The sequence below is a fragment of the Neolamprologus brichardi genome, chromosome 1 (assembly GCF_056152115.1).
Source record: "Neolamprologus brichardi isolate AB-2024 chromosome 1, ASM5615211v1, whole genome shotgun sequence".
Classification (NCBI taxonomy): Eukaryota; Metazoa; Chordata; class Actinopteri; order Cichliformes; family Cichlidae; genus Neolamprologus; species Neolamprologus brichardi.
The window spans coordinates 15,860,187-15,885,917 of NC_142104.1; the positions used below are offsets into that span (position 1 = coordinate 15,860,187).

Below are 25,731 nucleotides of genomic sequence, written 5' to 3' on the forward strand. Positions count from 1 at the left end.
TTAGCATGCTAACTTTTTATGTCTATGTACTATGTCTGTGTATTCCCACTGTAGCAAAGATCTTTAAGCATCACTTAATTTGTGTTTATAGGGAATGAGACAGATGATTAAACCCACCGGTTAGCATCCTGAGTGTAGGTTGCCTGGAAAAAAAGGTGTTTGTATGTTGTTTTTCTTTGTGGTGAGAATAATATATGTGAAGAAAGCAAATGAGCATGAACCAAGAGGAATAACAGTGAACTTTCTGTAGACCTTTCTTTTTTTCATCTCCTCTGCTCTTCTTCATCTTTATTCTTTCCCTCACTCTGTCTCTGACTTACTATTATTCTAGATGACTTCTTTCATCAATAACACGTTATAACAAAAACGTTTTTATTGAAGTGTGCGTTGCTTTTGTGACTTCTTTAAGTAGGTTTATATGCTGAAGTTGAAACAGCCAATAAGTACTGCTTGTGTATGTCATTCTGTTAAGTTTTGAATAAAAGAAGTACAATCAATACAGATTGTTATGATCTGACATCTTGTTGGCAGAAAAAGCTATTTGTGTTTTTGTGTTTGCCTGTGTTTTTATTTGTGTGAGAGTGTGCACACACATCTGGTTGTGTGTGTTTGACTTTATGAATGCTGAATATGTGTTTTCTATTTGACAATTTAATTGCTAACTGCCAGAGACTGTGAAGAACATGTTGTAGGGTAAACTGTTGGCTTTCCATTGAAGAAATACCCGGGTGGGCAGCAGAAACAAGACTGAACAGTGTGTGTGTGTGTGTGCGTGTGTGCGTGTGTGCATGCATGTGCGTGTGCGTGTGCGCACATCTTATCGTGTGTGTCAGTCATTTGATTCATCAGTATCAAGCAGATAATTATTTTTGTTCAAATCTGCGCTATGTCTGCTCGCACACTTACACCCTGAAATGCATCATTACACATGCCCATTAAGGCTCCAATCACTGCTGTCTTTTTATTAAAGTGTGTGTGTGTGTGTGTGTTTTTATATATTGTGTACGGACTTTGAGATACTCATGCAGTCATCTTCATCACTTCAGCATCGACAGGACACATTTTCTAACATCCTGTCAGATTCTGTTAACTTTTATTTGACACAGAAATTGAGGCCAATAAAGACCAATAAAAGCCTTAGCCAGAATATGCTAAAGTCCACTCTAACTCTGCATCAGTTTGTTGTTTTGCAGGACTGCTTTTATGCTGTTTCATAACAAATACATAATACCCAGAATTCAGTGCATTATCATAATGAAGTTAGCCATAGTCAGCCAAGAAGCTGTGGCCTTGTGGTTGCTATCTTCTGATGGAGTATCAGGAAGAAATGTAGACAGTGGAACCAGGGAAGCATCAATGTTTGAGGCACTTGTAATAGTCTTGTAATCAGTGATTATTTGGATGTCCCGCTACATGTGCTTCATGTTTCCTGGAGGAGATGAAGCGATCGTTTACCTTTTTATTTGTGGTACCACTTTGCCAGCTTAATAAGGGTTGTGTCTTTTTGCTCTGGGTGCAACATGATGTCCCACTCTGAAAGGAGCGCTCCTTATTGTTTCCATTCATTAAACTTCTGCTACACACCACTACTTCTGGTTGGCACGTGTAGCAACTGACTATATTTAGTCTAAAATACTATATTTTTATATGTAGCTGTGGTGGTAGGACTGTGTTGCTGCAACAGTGAAATGAGAGTGAATTCTCAATCATTAATAAAACAATATGCAGGCCATAGCTCAGAGTGGATGATCAGATAGACTGGACAAAATGTATCAGTAAAGTGCAGCGTAAATAACCATCAGTGTCGATGGTAATGGAAAGACATTCACCAATAGCTGTCTAATTAGCACATTATCTCAATTCGGTGCTTTTTGCTATTCTGGCTTTTGACTGTAATTTGGCAGTCTGACTATCCATAATTCACAGTATTAGCTCTGTCTTTGGCTCTCATTCTCATCACACCTAATGCCTCTCTAGTGAAGGAGGCTGTCAGTGATGATGCATTGGTATCACAAAATCAACCTTTTTAGTTTTTCTGCACTGGAGTCATCCGTTAGTGGTAATGCATTAATTAAAATTTATGTTGGATTTGCAATGCTAAAGTTTCTTTGTTGAAAATGCAAAAAATCCTAAACAGTAAAAGGACATTTCTGAACCCACAGCATGCTGCTGTTGGGTATTTTTCTGTTCCATCTCAAAACTCTTTGTAGAATAAATGGAGCTGGAAGGCACAAGAAGTCACAGGTGGACTTTGAAAGTAGGGTCTTGATTTACCCGAAATGAAAAAGAAAAATGACAAAAAGAAGCAATAGAGAACCAGAACTATGGTGATACCCTAACCACCAAATAAAGAGAACTAAACTAAGACGATAATTATAAAAGAAAACAAATAATACTAATAGCTTAGCACAGAAAGTTGAAGGAGCTTGCAAAGAAAAGCGTCTGGACTTCTCTAAGTTGCTTGAAGACGTTTCACCTCTCATCCGAGAAGCTTCTTCAGTTCTAAGGTCAAATGGTGGGGAGTCCCAGATTTAAACCTAATGGGAGTTTCCCCCCAAAGAGGGACAAAAGGACCCCCTGATGATCCTCTAATCGCCTGAGCCAAGGTGTGAAACTGGGTGTGGGTCCCAATCAGCCAGGGTTTCGGGTGAGCTCATTGTGAAACCTGGCCCCACCTTATCATGCAAATTCCTGAGGTCAGATGGCCCAGGATGTGAGTGGGCGTTAAGGCGTCTGGGGAGGGAACTCAAAACTGGATTATAGATGGCAGACAGTTGGTGTCATAAACCACCGCCTCTGTTCAAAGATGGTCGCTCACAGTGGACATAGATGGCTTCTTTCACTCCTCTTTCAAACCATCTGTCCTCTCTGTCCAAAATGTGAACACTGGCATCCTCGAAAGAGTGTCCTTTATCCTTAAGATGCAGATGGACAGCTGAATCTTGTCCTGTGGAGGTGGCTCTTCTATGTTGTGCCATACGCTTGTGAAGTGGCTGTTTGGTCTCTCCGATGTAGAGGTCTGGGCATTCCTCGCTGCACTGTACAGCATACACCACATTGTTAAGTTTGTGTTTTGGAGTTTTGTCTTTCGGGTGAACCAGTTTCTGTCTGAGCGTGTTGCTGGGTCTGAAGTAAACTGGGATGTTGTGCTTGGAGAAAACTCTCCTGAGTTTTTCTGATACACCGGCTACATAGGGAATGACAATGTGGTTGCGTCTGTCCTTCTTATCCTCCCTCGCTGGTGTCTGATCTTCTTTTCTGTGCATCTTTGCTGACTTTATAAACGCCCAATTAGAATAACCGCATGTTTTGAGTGCTTCCTTTACATGTGTGTGTTCCTTCTTTTTTCCTTCAGGCTTAGAGGGAACATGTTCTGCCCGGTGGTGTAGGGTCCTGATTACCCCAAGTTTGTGTTCCAGAGGGTGATGGGAGTCAAACAGGAGGTACTGGTCCGTGTGTGTGGGCTTCCGATAAATTTCAATGTTGAGGTTGCCATTCTCTTCAATGTGCACAGCGCAGTCCAGGAAAGGCAAACAGTTATCCTTTGTGTCTTCCCTGGTGAACTTGATGTTTTTATCCACAGCGTTAATGTGCGCAGTGAAGGATTCCACTTCTTGTGTCTTGATTTTGACCCAGGTGTTGTCTACATATCTGTACCAGTGGCTGGGTACTCTTCCTTTGAAAGAGCCAAGAGCCTTCCTTTCCACTTCCTCCATGTAAAGGTTGGCTACAATAGGTGACACGGGGGAGCCCATGGCACAGCCATGTTTTTGTCTGTAGAAACCCTCGTTGTATTTGAAGTATGTTGTGGTGAGGCAGAGGTCTAACAGTGTGCAGATCTGATCGGGTGTGAAGTTGGTCCTGTCTTCCAAGGAGCTGTCTTCTTGTAGTCGTTTTCTGACAGTCTCCACTGCCTCCGTGGTGGGTATGCAAGTGAAGAGAGAGACTACATCAAAGGACACCATGGTTTCATCTGGGTCCAGGGTAAGTTTCTGGACCTTGTCGGTGAAGTTGGTGGAGTTCTTGATGTGGTGTGGGGTGTTCCCCACGAGAGGTGCAAGGATGGTAGCAAGGTGTTTTGCAATGTTATAAGTGGCTGAGTTTATGCTACTGACTATGGGTCTGAGTGGGACATCTTCCTTGTGGATTTTAGGAAGCTTCTCGGATGAGAGGTGAAACGTCTTCAAGCAAGTTAAAGAAGTCCAGACGCTTTTCTTTGCAAGCTGCTTTGACTACGAATACCTGGATGACTGAGAACCTTCACAGGCACTAAGCACAGAAAACTAAATTGACCAAATCAAGAACAATAACGAACATCAATCCATCTATACATTCATTTTCACAACTGCTCATCCAGTTCATGATTACAGGGGGCTGGAGCTAGTCTCTAATATGGCTAACATTTATACCAATCACCATTAATGTTAATCCGCTAACCCCCCTGTTTGCTGCCAAATCCAAACCCAAGGCTTTCCAGTGAACCGTGGCATATAGATATATATATATAGTGTAAATTGGCTAATCAGAGCAATTAGAGGGATTAAAACTAACCTTCAGTCACTATCTACAAAAGAAGCCAAAAAAACCCCCCCCAGCTCTGTTCGTATATTAGCTGAAATAAATAACACAATAATATTAAATCTGGATTAGCACAGACGCACAGGTACACACATTTCTTTGTGAAAAACAATGCGCCTCAGCATTGACACCTTAATTGCACTAGTAACCAGTCATGGGAGTTACCAACTTCTACTTTAGTCGTGTTGCTGCAGATGCGACACTTTAGAATTCAATTTCCCCGACACTTTCACACAGCTGTTGCTCAAATCCAGTATGCAGTTTATTTTCTTAAACTGTCCAGCCGACAGGTCAATAGCACTCAAAGGTGCTGTAACACCTCGACAGGGGAAATATTTTGCTAGACAGCAGCTGTTTGCTTTCTTACCACTTAAAGCAGAGGTCACCTCGGGGCAGGACGGCTACTCATAAACATGTGCCACATCTGGGCACGTTCAGGGTGCGCCACAGAGGCTAGCATGCTCTCCGGTCTATTTTTAAATTGATGGACACTTTGTTTGTCTCACCCGAAAACCCACAGACCATATATCAATTCTTTGAGATAAAAACTAAAGCTAATAAGCATTTTTACATGAATCCAGGAGCAAATAGTTCACTTTAAATATAAATTGTGTAATAAAACCACTGTATCACATAGAAGGTGCTTTGCTAAAATCTGTATGATGATCTTGCTGCTCATGACTTTGGGGGACAAATCCCACCGAATTAAGTCATTCCTTTGTCTTTGCTGTCGCAAATTTTGCTTCCACTGAGCCTTAATCAGTTTCACTGGCGGTGACAAATCATGAGCATTAGTGTCTGTTGTTAGATTTCTACACCATACATAACATCTAGATTTTAATTTATAAACCCCTTTTGTTTCCTTCCACTTTTCCCCAAAGCACAATATGTTAATTCTCAGTGCGTAAACAGGTGCTTAGGTGTGAAGAGGGAGTGTGACTCAGAACAAGATTACTCTGGGTTCAGTTTGCACCCCCAGCGTCCAATCTATTGTTATGTCCCTGTGTGTTGGGAAGTTTCCCCTTGGTGATCCTGTTTCCTCACATTAACCAAAGACATGCAGGTCAGGTAGACTGTTAATGAGTGATTGCATATCTATGTTAGACCTCTAATTGCTTGGCCATCTGTCAAGGGTTGCACTCTGCCCTCTTGTTGAAGCACACAGGGAAAGTTTGTGGCTCTGAAGACCCCGAAAAATAATAAACAACTGAAGACAGAACATGAATGAAAGCTCAAAGCCTTAAAACAAAGAGCAGCAAATTCCCACCTTGATCTATTTTAATGAGAGCCTGGCAAAAGACCACCCACATAACAATTAGTGTAACAGGAATAACTTCTGAACTGTTTTTATTATTTAAGAAATAACAGTGTGTTGACCCTCAGGTGAGTACTAGGTTTTAGCCTCGCCTACTGGTTTGCGTGAAGTTCTAGTCTCTTTGTACATTTGGAGGTAAAGGCTCTTCCTGGCTGATCAAAACATATTGTTAGGTTGAGAAACTATAAGGAGCCATTTGGTATGCAATCCACTTCTGTATTTGTCCCTCATTGCCTATAGCGGCACAGTGTGTATCCATCGTAAAATTCATTGCAGCTGCAAGATGCAGTACACTGTAAAGATGATTTATAATGCTCTCCAGAGATGGAATGAGAAGCAGAAGTACTTCTAAAATTCTTATTAGACTGTCAAAGAAAGGCTCCTAAAACTTAAATCTGGAATTTAAAAAAAAAAAAATAGGGATCATTATCGATATAGGTAATCTGTTTTCTATAAGTGACTATTTTCAAAATCAGTTTCCTATAGCTTACATCCCCAAATGGGGTTCAGGTTATTCTATACTTCTTTATTTGGCTGAAAGGCTAAAAGTAATCTACTGGAAAAAGGTACCAGACTCCAATTTGGCAGCTCACCAGTGAGTCAACATAGCTGCACAGTCTCAGCTAGGGAATTCTCGTACACTCTGCTTTTAGGGCAGCTGTTCCCTCTCTGACAAGAGGTCACCTCAGTACATAGTTTTCTTGACAGATTTTTTTTCTGAACTCGAGGTAGTAAAAACACATTAAATTTTGGCAAGTCTTTATAACCATGCTCACATATGCCTCTCTCTGCTGCTTTAAAATAAAGTTAGTCAGCCTTGTTCCCACGACTGTCAAGGCCCTGTATATCACAAGATTGTGAAAATTATTATCAGTCCTGGATACTGAAACCTGGACATGGCATATTCTAGCATCTACCTTTGAAAAAGTGTCTCTCCTGTGGGTGCATTATTCTTAGTCTTACATCAGTGTTGTCATTTGAAAGACTTTTAGCCTGTCTTGTGAATTAATTGAGTTCCTTCAGCAAAAAAAAAAAACATGCTGTAGTTACTATAAGTAACACATATCATCACCTTGAGCTTCTGACTCAAGTGTATGAATCTGGTAAATATGCTATTATGGGAGGAGACACAGATCCCCTGGGGGCTGCGTCAGGAAGGGCATCTGGGGTAAAAAAAAAAAAAAAAAAGAAATCTGCCAAATCAAATGTGTGGAGCTACATGCTGTGGTGACTTCATGCAACAAGGGAGCAGTCAAAAGAAGCTCATGTCAGAAAATCATTTGGCAACAAGGGATCTTGAATGCTCCTGTTATCATGGGTCATTTGAAAGGCTGATCAAATAATGAGTAAATATTAAAAACAACCAAAAAAATATTGATTCTTCTTTTAGAAAGAATTCAGATGTCAGGAAAGAAAAACATTGTTTTGGTTTCTGGGCATGACTACAATAAGGAGCTAGCTTTTACAGCCATCAAGACTGAAACAAAACCTATACCCACATGTGTTACCCTCTATAGGGGTCACCTTAGCTTATTTGGCAGCTGAAATGACAGACTGAATGGAATTCATTAGATGCGTGCAGTGCTGACATTTTAACAGGGCTCCAAATCTCTTTTTTTTTAAGGGAAAACATAGAACAGCACAACAACAAAGTGAGCGTGGCAGGCCGACCGCTTTCTTTCTGGAGAACCCTAAGTGGGAATAATGATACGGAGAAGCATCAAACCTGCTCTAATACCCTTACGGAGGAGGATAAGCCTCTCCCAGAACATTTGTAGCCGAGGTTGCAGTGAAGTAATGAACAAAATATAGTGATTTGCGGTTGTGTGCTTTGTGTATTTTTCTTTTACAAGTCAGTGATTTGACTTTGGTCAGAACACGTGTATTTAGGTAGAAAGAAACATAAATTATACATTTACTAAATTATTTATTCTTATGAGATAATTTCTCCCCTCTGCTGGTGCACTGTGACTCAGCACAACTGCAGCCTCAACTCAACAAGGGCATTCAGGAAGTAGTCCATCCAATTAAGTCTGTGCATTCTCTAGTACTACCCAAACATAACGTCCCAACAGCGAGGGCATGTGAAAAGACATAGGGGATTCTCTGTTTTAAAATCCAATCTTCCATTGCTCCAGGACATTCAGGGGAGGCATGTACCCTGTTATTGCTCTGCTATAGATGAACTGAAATGCTACGGTCTGAGCTGGTAATGTTTTAGAGGTTTTGTTGACTAAAAATGCTCTAAAAGTACCTTTTAGATTACCTACTTTAGCGTTCACAAAAGCATCAGATTTTGGAATGAGAGAGCGAAATGATTGTTATCAGCCTCTCTCAGACTGTGGTCACACACTTTGAAGTTCACAGCACTATAACTGGGTGATTGACTGAAGGTATTTCACTGTAGGGTTGAATTGCTCAGTGCTCTTAACAATGTTTAAATGGCCTATTGAGCTGCTCTTAGCTGCTCTGCTGCTTGCTAATGACCTCAACGTGATAATGCTTCACTTACCCCTTTGAAAGGCATCCACCCTTAAAGAATAACTTTTTTTTTGGATCTTGGAACAGAGCAAATTTCAGCAAAGAATATCTCTCTTGAAATACTAGGAAGAAAGAAACCAGAAATAATGTAGTGAAACCAAAAGCGAATATAGAAAAGTGCTAAAAACCCATTTCATGTGTACAACACATGCTTGTTTGCTTTAGGTGAACATTTTGAAAGGCCCAGAGAGCACTTACCGTTGTTTCCTTCTGTAGTGTTTCTTTTCTTTCTGTCTTTGTTGCTTTCTTTGCTTTAGCAAATAAAGAAGCTAATCTAATTTTGGGTTTGGGGTTGCAGGCTGCTCTTAATGTCTTTCTGAATGGGCCCATTTGGATCTATTGAACAGTGCTGAGCTTCTTGCTAATGACCTTGTGATAATGCTTCAGTTCCTTAAAGTCTGTAGTCTCCCTTGACTGTCTAGACACACACACACATACGCAAACATAAATAAAGTACAGAAACGTATAAGGCAACAGAAATGCTCACACAACATTAAGTGAAACAGCTGTACCTTAACACTATTCTGCCTCAGTTGTTAAGGCAGATATACCTGAGAAAACCACCTTCTAGACACACACACACACACACACACAGTCTTAGATGTGCAGGAAAACATACCAAGCCTGTTTCGGATTCTGTTCTGCTTCATTCCCTTTTTGTTATCACCTCTAGCTGCTGCTGCTGCTGCTGCTGCTGTACGGTCTTAAGAACAACTTTACCCTTATTAGACACAAACACGTATACAGCTCACAATAAAAGCTTTGACTGTTCAAGATTTTATTATTTGTGTATAGATATAAATACCAAATTAATTTACCATTACTTCTATTCATCTACTGTGAGCAGAACATTTTTAAAAATCTTTTTCACGGTATTGGAGAAACATAAAAATGCTACTTCAGTAACGGAGACTCTGTTTCAGTCCTGTTTCACATTTTTATGTCTCTCATATTTATATTTTGATTGAGTGCCTGCAACGAAACAAACCAGGGGATAAATTAAGTGTTCTGATTCTGATTTGAGTGTAGCTCTCAACAAGCCGGGTTTAACAAAAAAACAAAGATGCTAAATGAAAAGCTGCAGTTGTTTTGTAGCGGTTTTTGTTCTGCAGCTTTTCATTTGTTTACTTTTCTTACATGTGGCAGAGCAGTGTTAATCATCGCACAGTGGACAATGGTTAAGTGGAATAGTTTGTCTTTTTGAAAATAAATCACCCTACGTAACAAATTTGTAATTTTCACATATCAGAGGCAAAGAAAAAATGTGCCACATCTTAACATTGTGTCCTTAAAAGTGGTTCAGAGTTGTTTTGTTTTTTTTTATTTAAAAAAATAATGATCTTGTATCTTTAAAAGCTAAACAGAAATTCATGTGTTCCTTTGAACCTTCAAATAGAGTAGAAAAATCCATAAACAACTTAAGTATAATGGTTTATTAATGCACCCTGTCATTTGTTGTTAGCCAGGAGTTAATACCTCGCAACGTTGTTTTGCATCTTTTCCCCATTATTTGTAACCATTTGGAGAGACTAAACTTTGCCAGGGGCTGTATCATTCTGTGGATATTCAGAAAGGAAAATGCTTTCTGCAAGTATTGGTCTCATATTTAATAGTCTGCTTCTTAAATGTAAGTTGCTGCTGTCAAAAAGGAACATGTTTTTTTTCTTTTAACTATTATCCTGTTTGCATATCTGTGTGCACTGCTTTTAAGTGGTGTATATGTATGCAAAGATGCATTGAGACATGTATGAATACAGAATTGTACAGTACACCCATTGATTCACTGCCATTCCTGTCAGATGGCAGCTAATCCCACAGATGATTCCCTATCCTTAAACACTATCTGAACATTTTTATTTTGAGAAAAAAGAAGAAAAAACACATAGCCAAAGGCTCAGCAGTGCATGGCTGATTCTGGCATGTAAAAATGGTTTTTACACTCTTATCACCTGCACAAAGGTTTTTCTTCACTGCAGTGTGATTTGCCTTGTGATGAATTCTCAACCACAATCACATGTTCAGCGTTCATCTTAGTCTTCTAATGCGCCAGAGGCTCACTGATTGAGCTCTTCTTAGAGGTTTCTTGAAGAGAGCAGAAATATGTCATCATCCACCCTGTCAGGGATATGATCTACACCTAATGAATAATGGACAAGCAGCAAATAATAGAATACCAGTATTAGAGCATACAGCAGATTGATGATCCAATGCTGCATGCAATCCACCGCAGCCACAAAAATGCCTGCAAGTAAGGCATTTAGCAGTCGATTTCTGAGAGTTCAACAGCAGAAACGTGTTTGTTGGATGTCGTGTGTGTGTTTGTGTGTGCAGTGCCCTCAGGTGACTTCATGCAATCTGTGATTGTAAGGAGGATGCTGTTAAATAAAAAGCAAGAGGTGCTTAAATTTCAGACCTTTGTTCTTCTCTTCTCTTAAAGATTGATTATTTCTGGAATAGCACAAAGTCACCATCAAATTCGTTGTTAGGTCTTTAACATAGCAGCTTTGATTCAACCAAAAGTTTGTGAGTCATACTGCTGATATTTGTACTTTAATTTAATTTATACAGCAGAAAACTTTCTTCCAACTTCTTGCCCTGAATAATCAGGGTAACATGATTTCCTATGAGAGATAAGATTTATTTTAAATTGCTGAACATATATATTTATTATTAATCTAAAGCCTGACTGGTAATACATATTCAACAACCGGTTTTGTAAGAAGAACCCCATTGTAAGGGCGAGTCCACAGGACCGTTTCTCAAACTATGTCTTGTGTTTCAAGGTAACTTAAAACTTTAGGATCTTAGACTGGTTTTGGCTGGTTAACAGAAGCCACACCACATATCTCAGATGCCGGGTTTGAGTCCGACCCATGGCCCTTTGCTGCATGTCATCCCCGTCTCTCTCCACCATACCACTATCCAATAAAGGCAAAAATGACCAAAAAAGATCATTTAAAAAAAAGAAGCATGCTTCCTAGTTCTTCTCTGTTCTCTGTTAGTCATGAACTAACACCAAGTCAAATCAAATCAAATCACTTTTATTGTCACATCACATGTGCTCGTACACTGGTACAGCACATGCGAGCGAAATTCACGTGTGCAAACTTCACAAGCAAAACAGGTGTGCAAAATACAAATAACATAAGAACAAAGCAAAGTATAAGAATAGGAATGTGAGAATCATAAGAATAAATATATTTACAAATATAAGAATGTATGCATATTACTGAATATGTATACCAAACATATATATATATATATATATATATATATATATATATATATACATATATATATACACACACATACGTGTGTGTGTGTACATATATATAAAATTTAATTAGATAAATTATACAGAGGTTAGCAGTTTGATAATGGATTATCCAATATCCAATAGGCCAATTGATATTGGCAGCCTCATATGGCAGCCATATGTTAAAAAAAGATATAGGTGTAGAAACTGGTGTAAAATGGATCCTATTGTTATTTTTTTAAACCTTTCAGTCCTAACTAGATATAACAATTTGACTGCTTCAGGGAAATTTGTTTGTGGAATTCACATTTCTCTACGTGGCTTTCAGATTCCCACAGTGATACATGTAATTATAAGTTTCTATTGGCTGAAACTGTAAGGGCGAAAAACCAAGAGATCAAATAAATCCCTCAGCGACTCTCTGTCTTTCTATGTGGTGGAGTTTGTAACAGTTTCTAAATTTGTTTTCTTGTCTTGTTTTATTTTTCCAGGTAATAAAGCTGTCATTTGAAGAGTTTGATCTCGAGAGAGGATATGACACGCTGACTGTGGGAGATGGGGGGAAGATAGGAGATACTCGGAGAGTGCTTTATGTGTAAGAACCACTTTACTTGGGTATAAAAGAACGTATTAATAAAGTATTATTTTAAGTATGACATTAGATTCATGAAATACAAGCAATGACTAATACTGATTATTCAATACTTTATTTTTGTGTATGTAAACGTAGACTCACTGGCTCCAGCGTCCCTGACCTCATTGTCAGCTTGTCCAATCAGATGTGGCTACACCTGCAGTCAGACGATACAATCGGCTCAGCAGGCTTCAAGGCAGTATATGAAGGTATGCCTCACTGAAATACACACACACACACACACACACACACACACACACGTGCATGTAGAATGTAAGAAATTAATTAGTGCATTGTCTGATCATTTTGCGTTTGTATTTTTCATATTTACTTTAAGCTGGTAATTATGGAGATAATGATGCAACGGTAAAAACCAAAAACAACATAAAATGTCTTAGCAAGGTGTTGGACCAGTATGTGCGACTAAAACAGCTTTACTACGCATTAGCATCCTTCTGTTGAAGGAAGGGAACATCATTCCTTCAAATGATATTTCATTCTTCCAATAAGGAGAGATCATTTGGAAGAATATGAACATGATTTACTGAGAAAGAGAAATTAATGTATTTGGCACTTAGACTTCAATGACCCATCTTGGCAGAACAAAATCCCACAGTCATAAGATTTAGGACAGGTATGTATATCCTGCATCATAAAATAAAGGTGATTAGTCAGAATAACTTTGTATTGATTTGCAATGACCGTTCACTTTGAGGCAAGCAGTGGTCTCAAACAGCATCAACAAATTGCCTCTCATAATATATCAATCCTAGATCCTCTCAGTGTAGATGTCAAGTCTTCAGGTTCTGTAAATTATTTTGTTTGTCAACAGCACATATTTATTTTTATTTTTAAACAAATAGTCATGACGCATCTTTTATTATATTGATATAATTGATTAAATACTGCATCCTACCATGTTAGTGACACTCTTGAATTAAACTGTACTAAATTAACTTGAGCAAAATTAATTAAGCCAGAGAATAAAACAGGCAAATAGAAAAGTAATTTCATAAATATAGGGATAGATGTCTAATGGCAAAAAAACCAAAAAAAAAACCATGCTTGTCAGGGCCGGATAAAAAGACTAAAAATGACAAACCATCTGAGACAAAATCAAGTCCCGGACAGACCAGAGGAGTTTGTGAGAGCCAGAAAGAGAAACAGGGACAAAGGTTATGCTCTTGTTTTGCTTTGCTGTGTTTGATTCAGTGAAGTTTTCCAGGGTCAATTACTTTTCAAAGGAATACGAACGGTCAACTGAACTATAGAAAATCTGTGCGTGTGTGCATGTGTAACTGTGATGAGAGACACTGAGCATTATGTTACAGGTATTCTTTGACTTAATATGAGACCGGCCTACCACTGACCACTGATTTTATATGTTTTGTATTTGTCCTAATGCCGGGGCTCATGACTCAAAACTCCTATTTGATCCACTTTATATATATTACAAGGCTATGACATGTGACAAAACTGAAAGGAAAGAAAAAAAAACAAAACTAAAAAAAAACAAAAAACTTTGCAGACTTGATGCAGTAGTTCCTGCTTTTTCCCCCCTCTGGCCAGCCGAACAAGTGCCTGTGGTGTATGTTGTGAGTGTGTCCTTGCGTTAATACTGTGATACTGTCAAAAAGGATAATGTCACCACGTAACAAACTTTGATCAGTGTTACCCCTTGAGCATGCTTACATTTTCAACCCTGGAGGGAAACTCAATGTGTGTCTTGTTTTTGGCATCACGTTGCACTTGTGAAATCTTGCCTGCTGTGTGTGTTCGCGATTACTAAAGAAAGACAGAGTTAGTGTCATAATCACGCAGCACATTATGATAATTGAAGCTTTCAGACAAATGTAACTGTCATGAAAAGTGCAACAATATAAATTGTGCAATCTTAAATGAATGTAATGAATGAAAAATCTGGACTGAATGCCTTTAAGATTGAACAATGTAAGAAGTATCAGCATATAATTTTTTTATTTTTTAAGTAGTAGATTTGCATCTAAATTTAAAGTACTAAAATAAAACAAAAAAAACCTTTTATACTTCACTTTTTGATATTTGACTGTTAATGATACAATACATACGGTGGCCCCTAGAGACAAAGCACGTACAAACTCCAAAACACTTGCAAACTCCAAAACACTTGCAAATTCCAAAACGCATGCAAACTCCAAAACACTTGCAAACTCCAAAACACTTGCAAACTCCAAAACGCATGCAAACTCCAAAACACTTGCAAACTCCAAAACACTTGCAAACTCCAAAACACATGCAAACTCCAAAACACATGCAAACCCCAAAGCACGTGCAAATTCCAAAACACAACGGAAGTGCTCCAGGACGCTAGGGGCAGTGTTGAGCTCGATTTGCAAAATAAACGGCAAGTTTGTCTGTATGGGACGGTCTAGTCTCTGTCGCGCTTCCCAGGTTGCCTAGCAACCATGATACTAACCGCTGGAAACGTGTCATACAACTTTGTTTGACAGAAATGAAGGAAAACATATTTTGTTCATTTGTTTGTTTGTTTCTACAAGAGCTTTGTGTGATTTGATAAGTATCTGAGGTTGAGACCACAGGACAGTAAAACATGATTTTTGGGCTTCATTTCTGTACTGAACAGTCATTTAAGATTAGTTAGTAAATAACAATTAGCTAATGTTGTTCATGAGACTAAAGTCATATCACTTTGGTAATGTAAATATAATATGGCCAATATTATAGTTATTATATTAATCATTATTAGCTATTACAGCAGTGAACATGAACTCTGTGTCAAATACTGAGCCTCAGTACAGATTCAAGTTGCAGTTATTTATAGGTCTTATCACCTTAAATCTTCCCTCAAAGACAAGTATCTTTGACAGTGCATATATAGGTGTATCATATATAAGAGAGAAATGTTGTTCCTTCAGTATGTTGGCATTACTAAATTTGGCTCATTGCTTACATACGTGTGTAAAAAGAAATTATATGAGCTGTGATAACTGTTTCTGATAAAATGAAGAGTAGACTGATATATTGAATATTCCTTTATTGGGTGAGATATCAGACCATGTCATAACTGCTTTAAGTCATACAGAATAGATATCAGAGCCTTAAACAGGCTGACTTCTGCTAAATGGATCAAACTGGGCAGAAAGTCTACAAACACATAGCATCATTATAGAATATGATGTAACACTATAGATAAACTTACCTCAGAATATATAAAGCATATAAACAATTACAGCAATATGATGCAACAAACACAGCACTGCTACTAATCCAAAATACTCAAAGCTTCATAGAACTGAAACAAACATTTACTTTTAGGTCCATTCAGCTGCTGATACATACTTTAGGTTTCTGAATATTAAACTTGTTTCTTCCTTTCATAGTGTGTAACTTGAAGGCCCTGAGTACTTTCTCCCACACTGAAAACACTGGAATGATAAAATTATTTGAACATTACCTAATAAGACTGATTCAGGACAGACAATTAGTTATGTTAAACTTTTCTAGCAGTCCTTCACAAACAGGGAACAGTCTGTCTATTCTCTCCATCTGTCAGCTGCTGCTGGCTCTTCCTCCTCCTCTTCCTCACACACTGCTGAGTCCTGGTGGATCATCAGGGGTGCAAAGCCTCACAGATGATGTGCAGCAGTGAGTCCCTCAGTCTGTCCTCACTCTGGACACTTGCAGTTGTCACACATGGAAATCAAATGCGTGATAAGCTGCAGGATTCAAACACAAGTGTAACTTATAAATACACGTTCATACTTTTATTACACAATCAGAGAGAAAGAAAAAGAGAGAGAGTGCAGGACAGACAGGTGACAGTCTCAGGTGTATACACTGCTACAAAACAGCACAAAAGAAGGAGGACTGTGTTATTACGAAACAAGAAGAGTTCCCAGATGGTACAGTGGACACATGTGTGACTCCTGTGATTAAAGCATCTTTCTTTCAGCTTAACGAGTGAACCGTCAGCTCGTTCAAACACACGTTAAACTCCATTTGGCTCGACACCACCGAACAGAGGCAGCAATATAACATAGCTAACATTAACAGTGCAGTGAATCCTGCTTGTGCCGTGATATTCAGGACTGCAAACCGAGCAGCATCACTGACTTTCAGCCTGTTGTGTTTGTGGATATATGACTGACTTTAATTATCCATAAAATCATCACATTCTCTGTAAGATTAAAGTCAACTATTGAACGGCGTATAATTTGGAGTAAAGGCTTTAAAACCAAGTTAGTACAAACATCGCTAATGTCACATAACTTTCCCGACATGTGGCCAACAGTAATGTTTTAATGTTCTTCATTATAAAAAACATTTGCGCATAAATAAGTGACATAATATTCAGTACTTACTTCTGAAAGTTTACTCTTCGGCGGCTCCGCTTCAGCCGTTTTTTTCGGCAAAATTATCCACACCACAGCCGCGCTATGAAATCTGGGATATGTTGGGCCATGAAGGCTACAGCGACCCATCTTTAAAATTCAGGGAAATTAAGGACGCATTTGAGGGCCGCATTTCGAGCAGCCTTTGAATTGGGACAGCCTTCGTCGTGTCGCTGTGACGTAATCGGCCTTAAAATGCGGCCTTTAAGGCTGCAGACCCCAAATCCGGTCATTGGTACATCCTGGCTTGTGTAGTTACTAGGTAACAAAAGCTCAACACTGCCCCTAGCGTCCTGGAGCACTTCCGTTGTGTTTTGGAATTTGCATGTGCTTTGGGGTTTGCATGTGTTTTGGAGTTTGCAAGTGTTTTGGAGTTTGCAAGTGTTTTGGAGTTTGCAAGTGTTTTGGAGTTTGCATGTGTTTTGGAATTTGCAAGTGTTTTGGAGTTTGCATGTGTTTTGGAGTTTGCATGCGTTTTGGAGTTTGCAAGTGTTTTGGAGTTTGCAAGTGTTTTGGAGTTTGTACGTGCTTTGTCTCTAGGGGCCACCGTAAATACATAATACATCAAGCAAGTTTATTTGAAACAAATTGTTGGCATTAAAATACACTAAACACGATTCCGATCTTTATTTTATTCATTCAGATTTTTTATTTGTTTTTTAATTATGTACTTAGATTGCTCGTAAGAGCTATTGTGTGCAATGTGTGGCTCTGAGCATGGGAAAAAAGAAGCGTAAAATATTTTTGTTCAGATGTAAATATATAATCTTCACTTCAGTAAAAGTCTAAAAAGTAACATTAGAAAGAAACAGCTCAGAAGAGAGAAGCATTTACAATGATAATGGCAGACTTACCGGGGGCTCAAGATTGCTGATATCCATCCTGACACTCATCAACTGCGTGACAGCTAGCTATGGGCCACCAACATGCCTCCTGCTTCTTTGAGCATTCTGTTCTTGTGGGTGCAGTTACATCCCAGAAGATAGCAAAAGTGTTGAACACATGCACGCATACACACAGCTCACCTTGAGATGTGTTTGCCCAAAGCGAATCCAGCAGCATGGTGGAGCATGTGTTACAAGATGACAGACGTCTGGTAGAATGTCAAATTTTAAAGTAGGGGAGCGAGGGGAATGGGATGGATAAAAAAAACACTCCTATTAAGAGAAGAAGGGATAAAAATGACTCACAAATGAATAGAACAGGATTGCAGGCCAGGTCGACAGTACTGCTAATGTGACACCAATGCCAATAAAACACAGTGTATCAGACTTAGAGAGCTGGAGCAATAAGAAGACGCATAATGGAAGAGAAGAACAGGAACTATTTAAAAGGAGTACTGCCAGAGACAGAGGAAAGGGTGTAAATAATGAGAACACAGGGCAGGCACAACATACTGTATGTGTCTTAAAATGTGCACAAGGGAAGTAGGGGAAGTCATATTTTATACCACGTCACAAACATTAGCATTGCTCTCTTCATTTTCCACCTCCTGCTGATTACTTAACAAGAGTGTGCATGAATCAGTGTGTGTGTTTTCATCTACCTGTGCGTCTCCACTTATTGTTTTGCTGTTCACAATTAGAGCTGAATTACACCACAATTACCTTGATGGTAATTAGCTTTGAGGTAGGAAACAAAATGAAGTTTTGCCCGTTGAATTTCCGGTTGCATTTCACTTCTTAACGCAACAGTGTAATATAACTGATGCTAGACATGTTCGCTTCGCTTTCTGCTCCATAAAGCAATAACATCAGCTTGAAAAGAGCCCATTTGAATTTTCCTGACTCGTTCAAAAACAAACACAATAAACGAAACATTCCGGATATTCTTAAGCCAAATCATAATTCTCCTTTTTGTCTGTTTTTCTGGGGGTATATTTTGTATACATGTTTTGTCCTGATTTTTGGCATAGCTTTGTTGTTTACCCTTTTGCATGTGTCATTATCAGTTCAAATGCATTTGTACAGTTTCTTGCCCCCTTTTTTCAAGGAAGTTGATTTTAAATAAGCCCTTGTGAAAATGCAAATAAATGTTTCTGTTTCTGTATTATTTGTATCCAAAGAATTTGATCCATTTGCTACAATTATATTTGGCAAGTCTAGAAGGACCTTAAGATTATTTAATTTAAGCTGATTCACTCTCCATACATTTGGATGCAATTCAGTTTAATTCAACTTTATTTATATTGTACCAAATCACAACAAGTTACCTCAGGGCACTTTATGTTGTAGGTTAAAGACCTTACAATAATACAGAGAAATCCTCAACGGTCAGATGACAGTAGGCCTCCAACAGAACAAGGCTCAGGGAGGAGAAGCCATATGCTGCGAACAGCTGGGGGTGAAAAGAAAATATTGTACATGCTCCATTTTCCAGGAAAGGTAGCTTTTGCAGCAACCTTGTAACGTGGAACATTTATTTAAATTATTTCAAGGCCATCTTGTAATCTGTTGCCTAGTTTGCATTGATTTAATACACGTGCTATCTCAAAATCAGTGTATGCATGCTATTGCCATTTAACTCCTCCTCGCAAATACAGGCAAAACAACGCCTTATCTAAAAACGAACATGTACATGACGTTGATTATCAAAATAAAATGTGACTTTCTGCATTTGTGTATTACAGAGATCGAACGAGGCGGCTGCGGCGATCCTGGGGTGCCCGCATTCGGTCGCCGTAGCGGTGACCGCTTTCAACATGGTGACGTGTTGACCTTCTTTTGTCAGGCAGCCTTTGAACTTGTGGGAGAAAGAACCATCACATGCCAGCACAATAATCAGTGGTCTGGCAATAAACCCAGTTGTGTCTGTAAGTCTACCATTTCTGTGTCTGTGCTAGTTGTTCTTTCTGTTTGTTTTCATATTTAATTTTTTATTATCGTTGTTTTTTCTTGCTTGCTTTTGTACTTTGTCTGTCAGCGTCTGCCTTTCTGTTTTCACACCCAGCCAGCTACCTGAAAAAGTAACATTCTGTTTTCTTTCTTTCTTTCTTTCTTTCTTTCTTTCCTTTTCTTTTCTTTCTTTCTTTCTTTCTTTCTTTCTTTCTTTCTTTCTTTCTTTCTTTCTTTCCTTTTCTTTTCTTTCTTTCTTTCTTTCTTTCTTTCTTTCTTTCTTTCTAGTCTCATGTTTTTTCAACTTCACGGCCCCATCAGGGACTGTATTGTCCCCAAACTACCCAGAGGAATATGGAAACAACCTGAATTGTGTGTGGTTGATCATTTCTGAACCGGGAAGCCGCATTCATCTCCTCTTCTCTGACTTTGACCTGGAGCCACAGTTCGACTGGTTGGTGGTCAAAGATGAAGGTAACTGCATGTTTATAATTTGCTCTGTTCTTTTGTGTTGGGGTTTTAAGAGGTAAACCTCAGTATACAGTACTTAACAAATTTATTTAGGCCGCCACCCGGAGTAAATTTTATGCTACAGCTGCTCTAAATTAACAGTATTTGTAATCACCTAAATTGTTTTTTAATGTTTCTGTAATGGTTAATCCACCAGTATGTGCAAGCTCTTTAATTGAAATGACATTTTAATGCTAAAAATAATTATTGTTTTTAACCATGAAGTAGAAAAATAAAAAAACAGGGAACACAGTTATTTTTAAAGTTTTTAGTGCAGTTCTACAATCTTTTTTTTCATGACAGGTGATCTAATACATTTGTTAATCACTGTGCATATGTATATAGCTTATGGCATAAATATTGGTCTGTGTGACCAATTGAAATAGGTGAAAAAGACATATGTGGTGGTGGGGTGGAGCAGGGAGGTTGGGAGTGTTTCTGAAATTCCCAGCTATTAAATCCTATATCAGCTGGTAAAGAGAATTGCTGAGTGGATCTCATTGATGGGTTGATGAATGATGGGCACACTGGATGTGTAGTTGTAATGTAATATTTATCATTTCAACACTTGCATAGCTTTCCACTTCACATAAAACACAGAGCAATTAGATTGCTGTTCCCCATTGTAATAAAGGTTATTGATTTAAACTGAATCAAGTCAAGCCCATGTTTGACTGGCTGATCATTAAAGATGAACTTGTGTATAATTAACTAGCACTATTCTTTTTTTTTGTCTCTGTAGAACCTTTTTTAAATTACAGGGCAATTATCGCTGTTACAATGGGCTAACTGAAATCAGTTCAGTTATTGCTTTGAAGTCTTCCAGTTTGCTCTGACTGGTGATAAATCTCTGTCACAAGGAAACCACAGTGTATCTGTGCCTTCAGGAACAGAGAGCAAAAAAAACCCTCAATGATGTGCTGTACTTGAGTTTTTATTATAAGAAAATCCATCTAAAGTCAGCCACTTCCCTTCAGTTTGGAACTAATAAATATCAAATTAATATTACTAATATACTTAAATTTATAACAAACTACTATGAAGATGTAGTTTGTTTGTAAACTGCCTGTAAAGATGGATCAGCCATTAAAATGCTAGAAATGTTCATATTGATTCTCAAAAAAAGGAACAGGAAAAGGAACGTGGAATATATATAAAAAAAACATTTAAATAAATTCCCATAATGATACAGATAAAGCATTATTCTGATGCTGATGCACGATTCCTGTACTTTTTTTGGAATCCTTCATGAAATTGCTTAAAAATATATATTTTCATCTTCTTTTTTGGATTTGCATAAATTTGTTTAAAAAGTAATCTTTCATCTAAATTCAGCCATGTGAATCTATAAACGTTTATTATGACATATTTATTCAAGGTATAGGAACTTTAAATTCAAATTTCATAACAATTTATTTACAAAAGTCAGAATTAGGTCACAGTTCAGTGTTGTCTGTCCTGTAATGCAGAATAAAACATATCTTTTGGACATGTGCGCTGGTTTTCAGCACATCTGCTCAATTCTGCAGTGGTGCTTGATGCTTTTTTCAAACTACTGCTGCCAGCCTGTGGAAGTTGTGGATGGCACACAGAGAACTGTCATTATTGTGTTTTGTGTGACAGCCTTCTGCTTTAAAAGGGTAATTCCAGCGCTAAAACTTTTAATGCCAGCGGTGGCTTCAAAAATATGTCCTTACATTCTTCTTCTTTATATAGACAGTAAGCTGAAGGAAAATCCCAGAAACCAAGGGTGACATAACATGAGTGAATATTGCTGATGTAAGCTATAGCGCAGGCTCTAATGCAGGGCTGTGCAATGCAAGCACGTTTATTTTCAGGCACAAATCTTACATCACCGAAAAACTTACTGAAAGTCCAAAATTTCCAATAAAAGAAATTTCTGCTGAGTATCCAAAAATCCTCATAGTATATCCCAATTAACCACATTTTTCAAATTAACTGTACTTCAGTGCTGAAGTGAGAAATAAATGGATGGCTTGAAGCTCATTCTGTATGCCTGTGGTAAATAGTTTTTCCATACCAACAAACTGAGGTAGAGAAACGTGATGGTTTGCATGCTACCTCATTTTCCCTGGAGTATTCACCATTACTGCACCCAATAATTGTTTTTCATAAGGTTAGCTACTAATTGAACATCCACTTTTCACAGATTATGCTTATTAATCAGTTATCGGTTCTTGGGCTGATGAACACAAACAGATATTTACAAAGATTTGTTGCTGCCAATTCATTGCCGATGATTGATTGGCAGTGTCTAATTTTATGTCCTCGTGTCACATAATCAAATGTCTAAAATATCATTGAATTATGCAGCAGAGGCAATCACTCAAACTCTGCTTTTATGCTTTTATAGAAAAGAAATCAGATTTCTATTCACTGAAGGTTTTATATCAACTTGACACTTATGAACTTGCCTTCTTTTGTATTTCTGAATAAAAGAACATGAAATCACAAATGGCAAACAAAAGTGAACAAAGGAACTTCTGTAATAACCCATAAATCCTCTGAGTGGGACAACAGCAGCATGAAATCCACGCAAAAAAAAAGGATGACACTTTGAGCTACATTTTGAATGGCATGTAAATGGTTAACTTAATCAGAAAGCCATTATTGTCATCTAATATAAGAGAAGATAGTGACAGACTATTACAAAGGCTTTTCTCTAAATCTCTCCGCTTAGATAAGATAACGTAGGATCTTGACACTCTTTTAGCTATTGTTACGTTGATTCTATTTCCTTCCTGGTCTCTTGCCTATCAATGTAATAATGAATAAGTGAAAGGGCTTTTGAGTTGCTAGAGACTAAAGAGGCTGGCACTTTACAACTCAGTCACTGTGTAGCTTAATTGTGTCTAAGTGCATTGGATCCTAAAATTCAAGTCAAGAAGGAAATAAAAAGAAAAGTTTCTATGGGAGTGTTGTGAAGAACAGCATCTTTATCAGTGAAGTGGTCTTGAAACTCCCTTTCTGTCCCTTGACGTGATGTCAGCTTACATTGATTTCCATTGCCATCTCTGTTACGTTTAAAAATTCATATGAATTTCATAAAGTCAATAGTACGAAACTGTCAGTTTTCAGTCTTTTAGCAATCATCAATACATTTCATCTCATTCCAGTGTGTCTTTTAAAATAGCTAACTAAACAAAAAAACAAAAAAACCTACACATATGCATTGTAATAGCTTTTTCCCTCAAAACCTGTAATTAAAGCATCAGCTGGTTCACTGGAATGTCAGAAGATTAATACACTTATTGACCAGAAAAGCAATTACAGCAGCACTTCTCACCTCCGCAGAAGAAATTGCTGCAGAAGAAAAAAGTGACCAAAACAGCAACTTTAGCCAAACATACAAACTCCATATTTAAATGAAGTTAAAAATTGAGTAACATCTATATTAAAAGTTTATGTACAAGCAAAAGGCAAAAAAAGAAGGTTGCAGAAAAGTCAAAATAATGATAATGATATTCAGCATCCATACCAGCGTGCATATGCTATATGTAGTGTTCCTTTATAAATCACCTTAAAAATGTTCCTATATTCCACCCAGGCTTGTCCAACAGATCAATAAAAATCCCTCATGAAGACTGCTGCAGATACAGGACAGTGACACTGAGAGAGTGTTGGCTGCTGCTGATGCTGTAGTTATACTAAACAGAAAATTCTTGCAATTTGAAGTGGTGAAACATGGAGGTGTGCTGTGCTACACCATACGAGTGTCAAGATCCTGATTGAGGCATGTAGACCATCGCTTCCTGTTTGGCATTATGTAAGCGTCTAGACACAGAAATAGCTGAAAAAACAAAACACATTCTCAGTATCTGAAAAATCATTGTTTAACTCTACAAATTCACCAAGGGTGGGTTTTTTTTCATAGATGATTATGAAAGCTGATGGAAAGACGTACGGTGAGGAGGCAGAGTGTTTGGCAACCTGGTGTTCCCATCGTGCAAGGCCACGATGCTTCAAAAGACAGCATATGTTTGCCGAAGCAGTTTTATCCAAATAATATCATCAGAATCTAATATAATCTATGAAAATTAAATTCATAATTGGTGTAATTTAAATAGTATTTCCATTTTCAAAAAAATAATTTTTATCAGAAATTTAGCAGTGCTCTCTTTGCCACTTATATAAAATAAATAATTGTGGATACATGTCATTTCATCACTTTCAGTTGAGAAATAAATTACAAGGTGATTTTCTGATATGCCCTGCCAGACTTTCAGGAATCTGCCACCTGATGCAATCTGGCATCATCCTCAGTATTTAAGCCAAACCTTGTGCTCCACAACTGACCAGGACTACTGTGGGGATCACGCAATCTGACTCTTTCATCTGAGCTCTGCAGATGTGCTAATGCAATGTGTTCAGTTGTGTAATAATAATAAAAAATGGATCATAGTTTTAAATGGCTACAAATGGAGTTGACGTGTATATTACACTATGGAGATGTTCTTATGAAATTATTATTGTGCTACAAGCAAAAGCACATGATCACGCTGCTGGCCCAAAATAAGTCACATTGTTTAAATCCCTTCAGTCTCCGCAAAGTTTCCAATGTATGGCTCAGAGATTCTGTACTAATATACATATAGCCAGAGGTGGGAAGTATAAATACTTTGTTACGGTGCTTAAGCACAATGTTTAAGGTATCTGTAATTTACTTAAAATTATAAAATAAATTTGTCAACTGCAGAGAGGTTTGTCATACAGTGTGTTGCTAGCTAAAAGTCCAGCTGCTGTATATCCCAGATGGAAAAAGATAAGAAACACAGGAGAGGAGAGGAAGAAGAGAGGTTAGATTTATAGGTAAGGACTGCTCAGTGGTCTTTGAATATGTGACATCGTGCTTTTTTCATATTGTGAAACATGCTGTAAATCAAACTGAGTGGACTAACTGTGTAATTTAAAGGTTGCATAAAAAATACAGGTTAGTCCAGAATAAACAGGTTAGTTGGCTGTACTGTGATGGATTTAAAGTAAAGAACTGTGTGTGACTGGTGCACAGTATCTGTGGTTTCATGCTCAGAGTTGGGTTACATCAAGTGTAGTAGAGTGAATTTTAGATGATGATGCTTAGATTCATTGACTGAAATCCACCTTCATACCAATTTTATACCATTTAGAAAAAGAAAAAGACAGCCAGTCAGTGTAGAGGACAGAAATCAGCCGAGAAAACTCGTGAAACATCTGCTGACATCTAAAGTTGAATTCAGTTGTGTATGTCCACAAAGAGCAGGAGATCAGCTGACCACAGCCTGTACACTAAGAAAATCTGTTGGAGCTCTTAATAGAAATCATTGTGAGTTATGATTCTTTTGTCCACACTGAGCATTATCTGCACCTGCTGAATCCCACTTAAACCATTGACTATACACATTTTCCTGTTTCCTGTTTCCTCCGAAGAGCTACTTTTACTTTCTTACTTTGAGTACATTTCAGAGCCTGTACTTTTTTCTTTTACTTGCTTGTACTCAGTACAACCTTTACTGGAGTATTTTTAACAGTAGTGTTTGTACAGAATACTGTATTAAAAAAGTATTAAGTGCAGAATGTCTGTACTTTGTCCATCTCTGTATAAAGCCCCTTTATTTTTTGTCTTTGCAGATCGATACTTTCCCATACTTTTCTTTAAAGGCCTGTTTTTGCCA

At 38.0% G+C, this 25,731-nt stretch overlaps 1 protein-coding gene across 2 annotated transcripts in view; it reads left to right on the forward strand.

Moving 5' to 3' along the window:
* Nucleotides 1-25,731, forward strand: part of LOC102783723 (CUB and sushi domain-containing protein 1-like) — a 448,866-nt gene that overhangs the window by 283,511 nt on the left and 139,624 nt on the right. For both annotated transcript variants that reach the window (XM_035905239.2, XM_087837652.1), the window contains exons 11-14: nucleotides 12,182-12,285; nucleotides 12,421-12,533; nucleotides 19,345-19,527; nucleotides 19,838-20,023. In XM_035905239.2, the coding sequence (XP_035761132.2) occupies nucleotides 12,182-12,285; nucleotides 12,421-12,533; nucleotides 19,345-19,527; nucleotides 19,838-20,023 (586 nt within the window). The remainder of the gene's footprint in view (nucleotides 1-12,181; nucleotides 12,286-12,420; nucleotides 12,534-19,344; nucleotides 19,528-19,837; nucleotides 20,024-25,731) is intronic.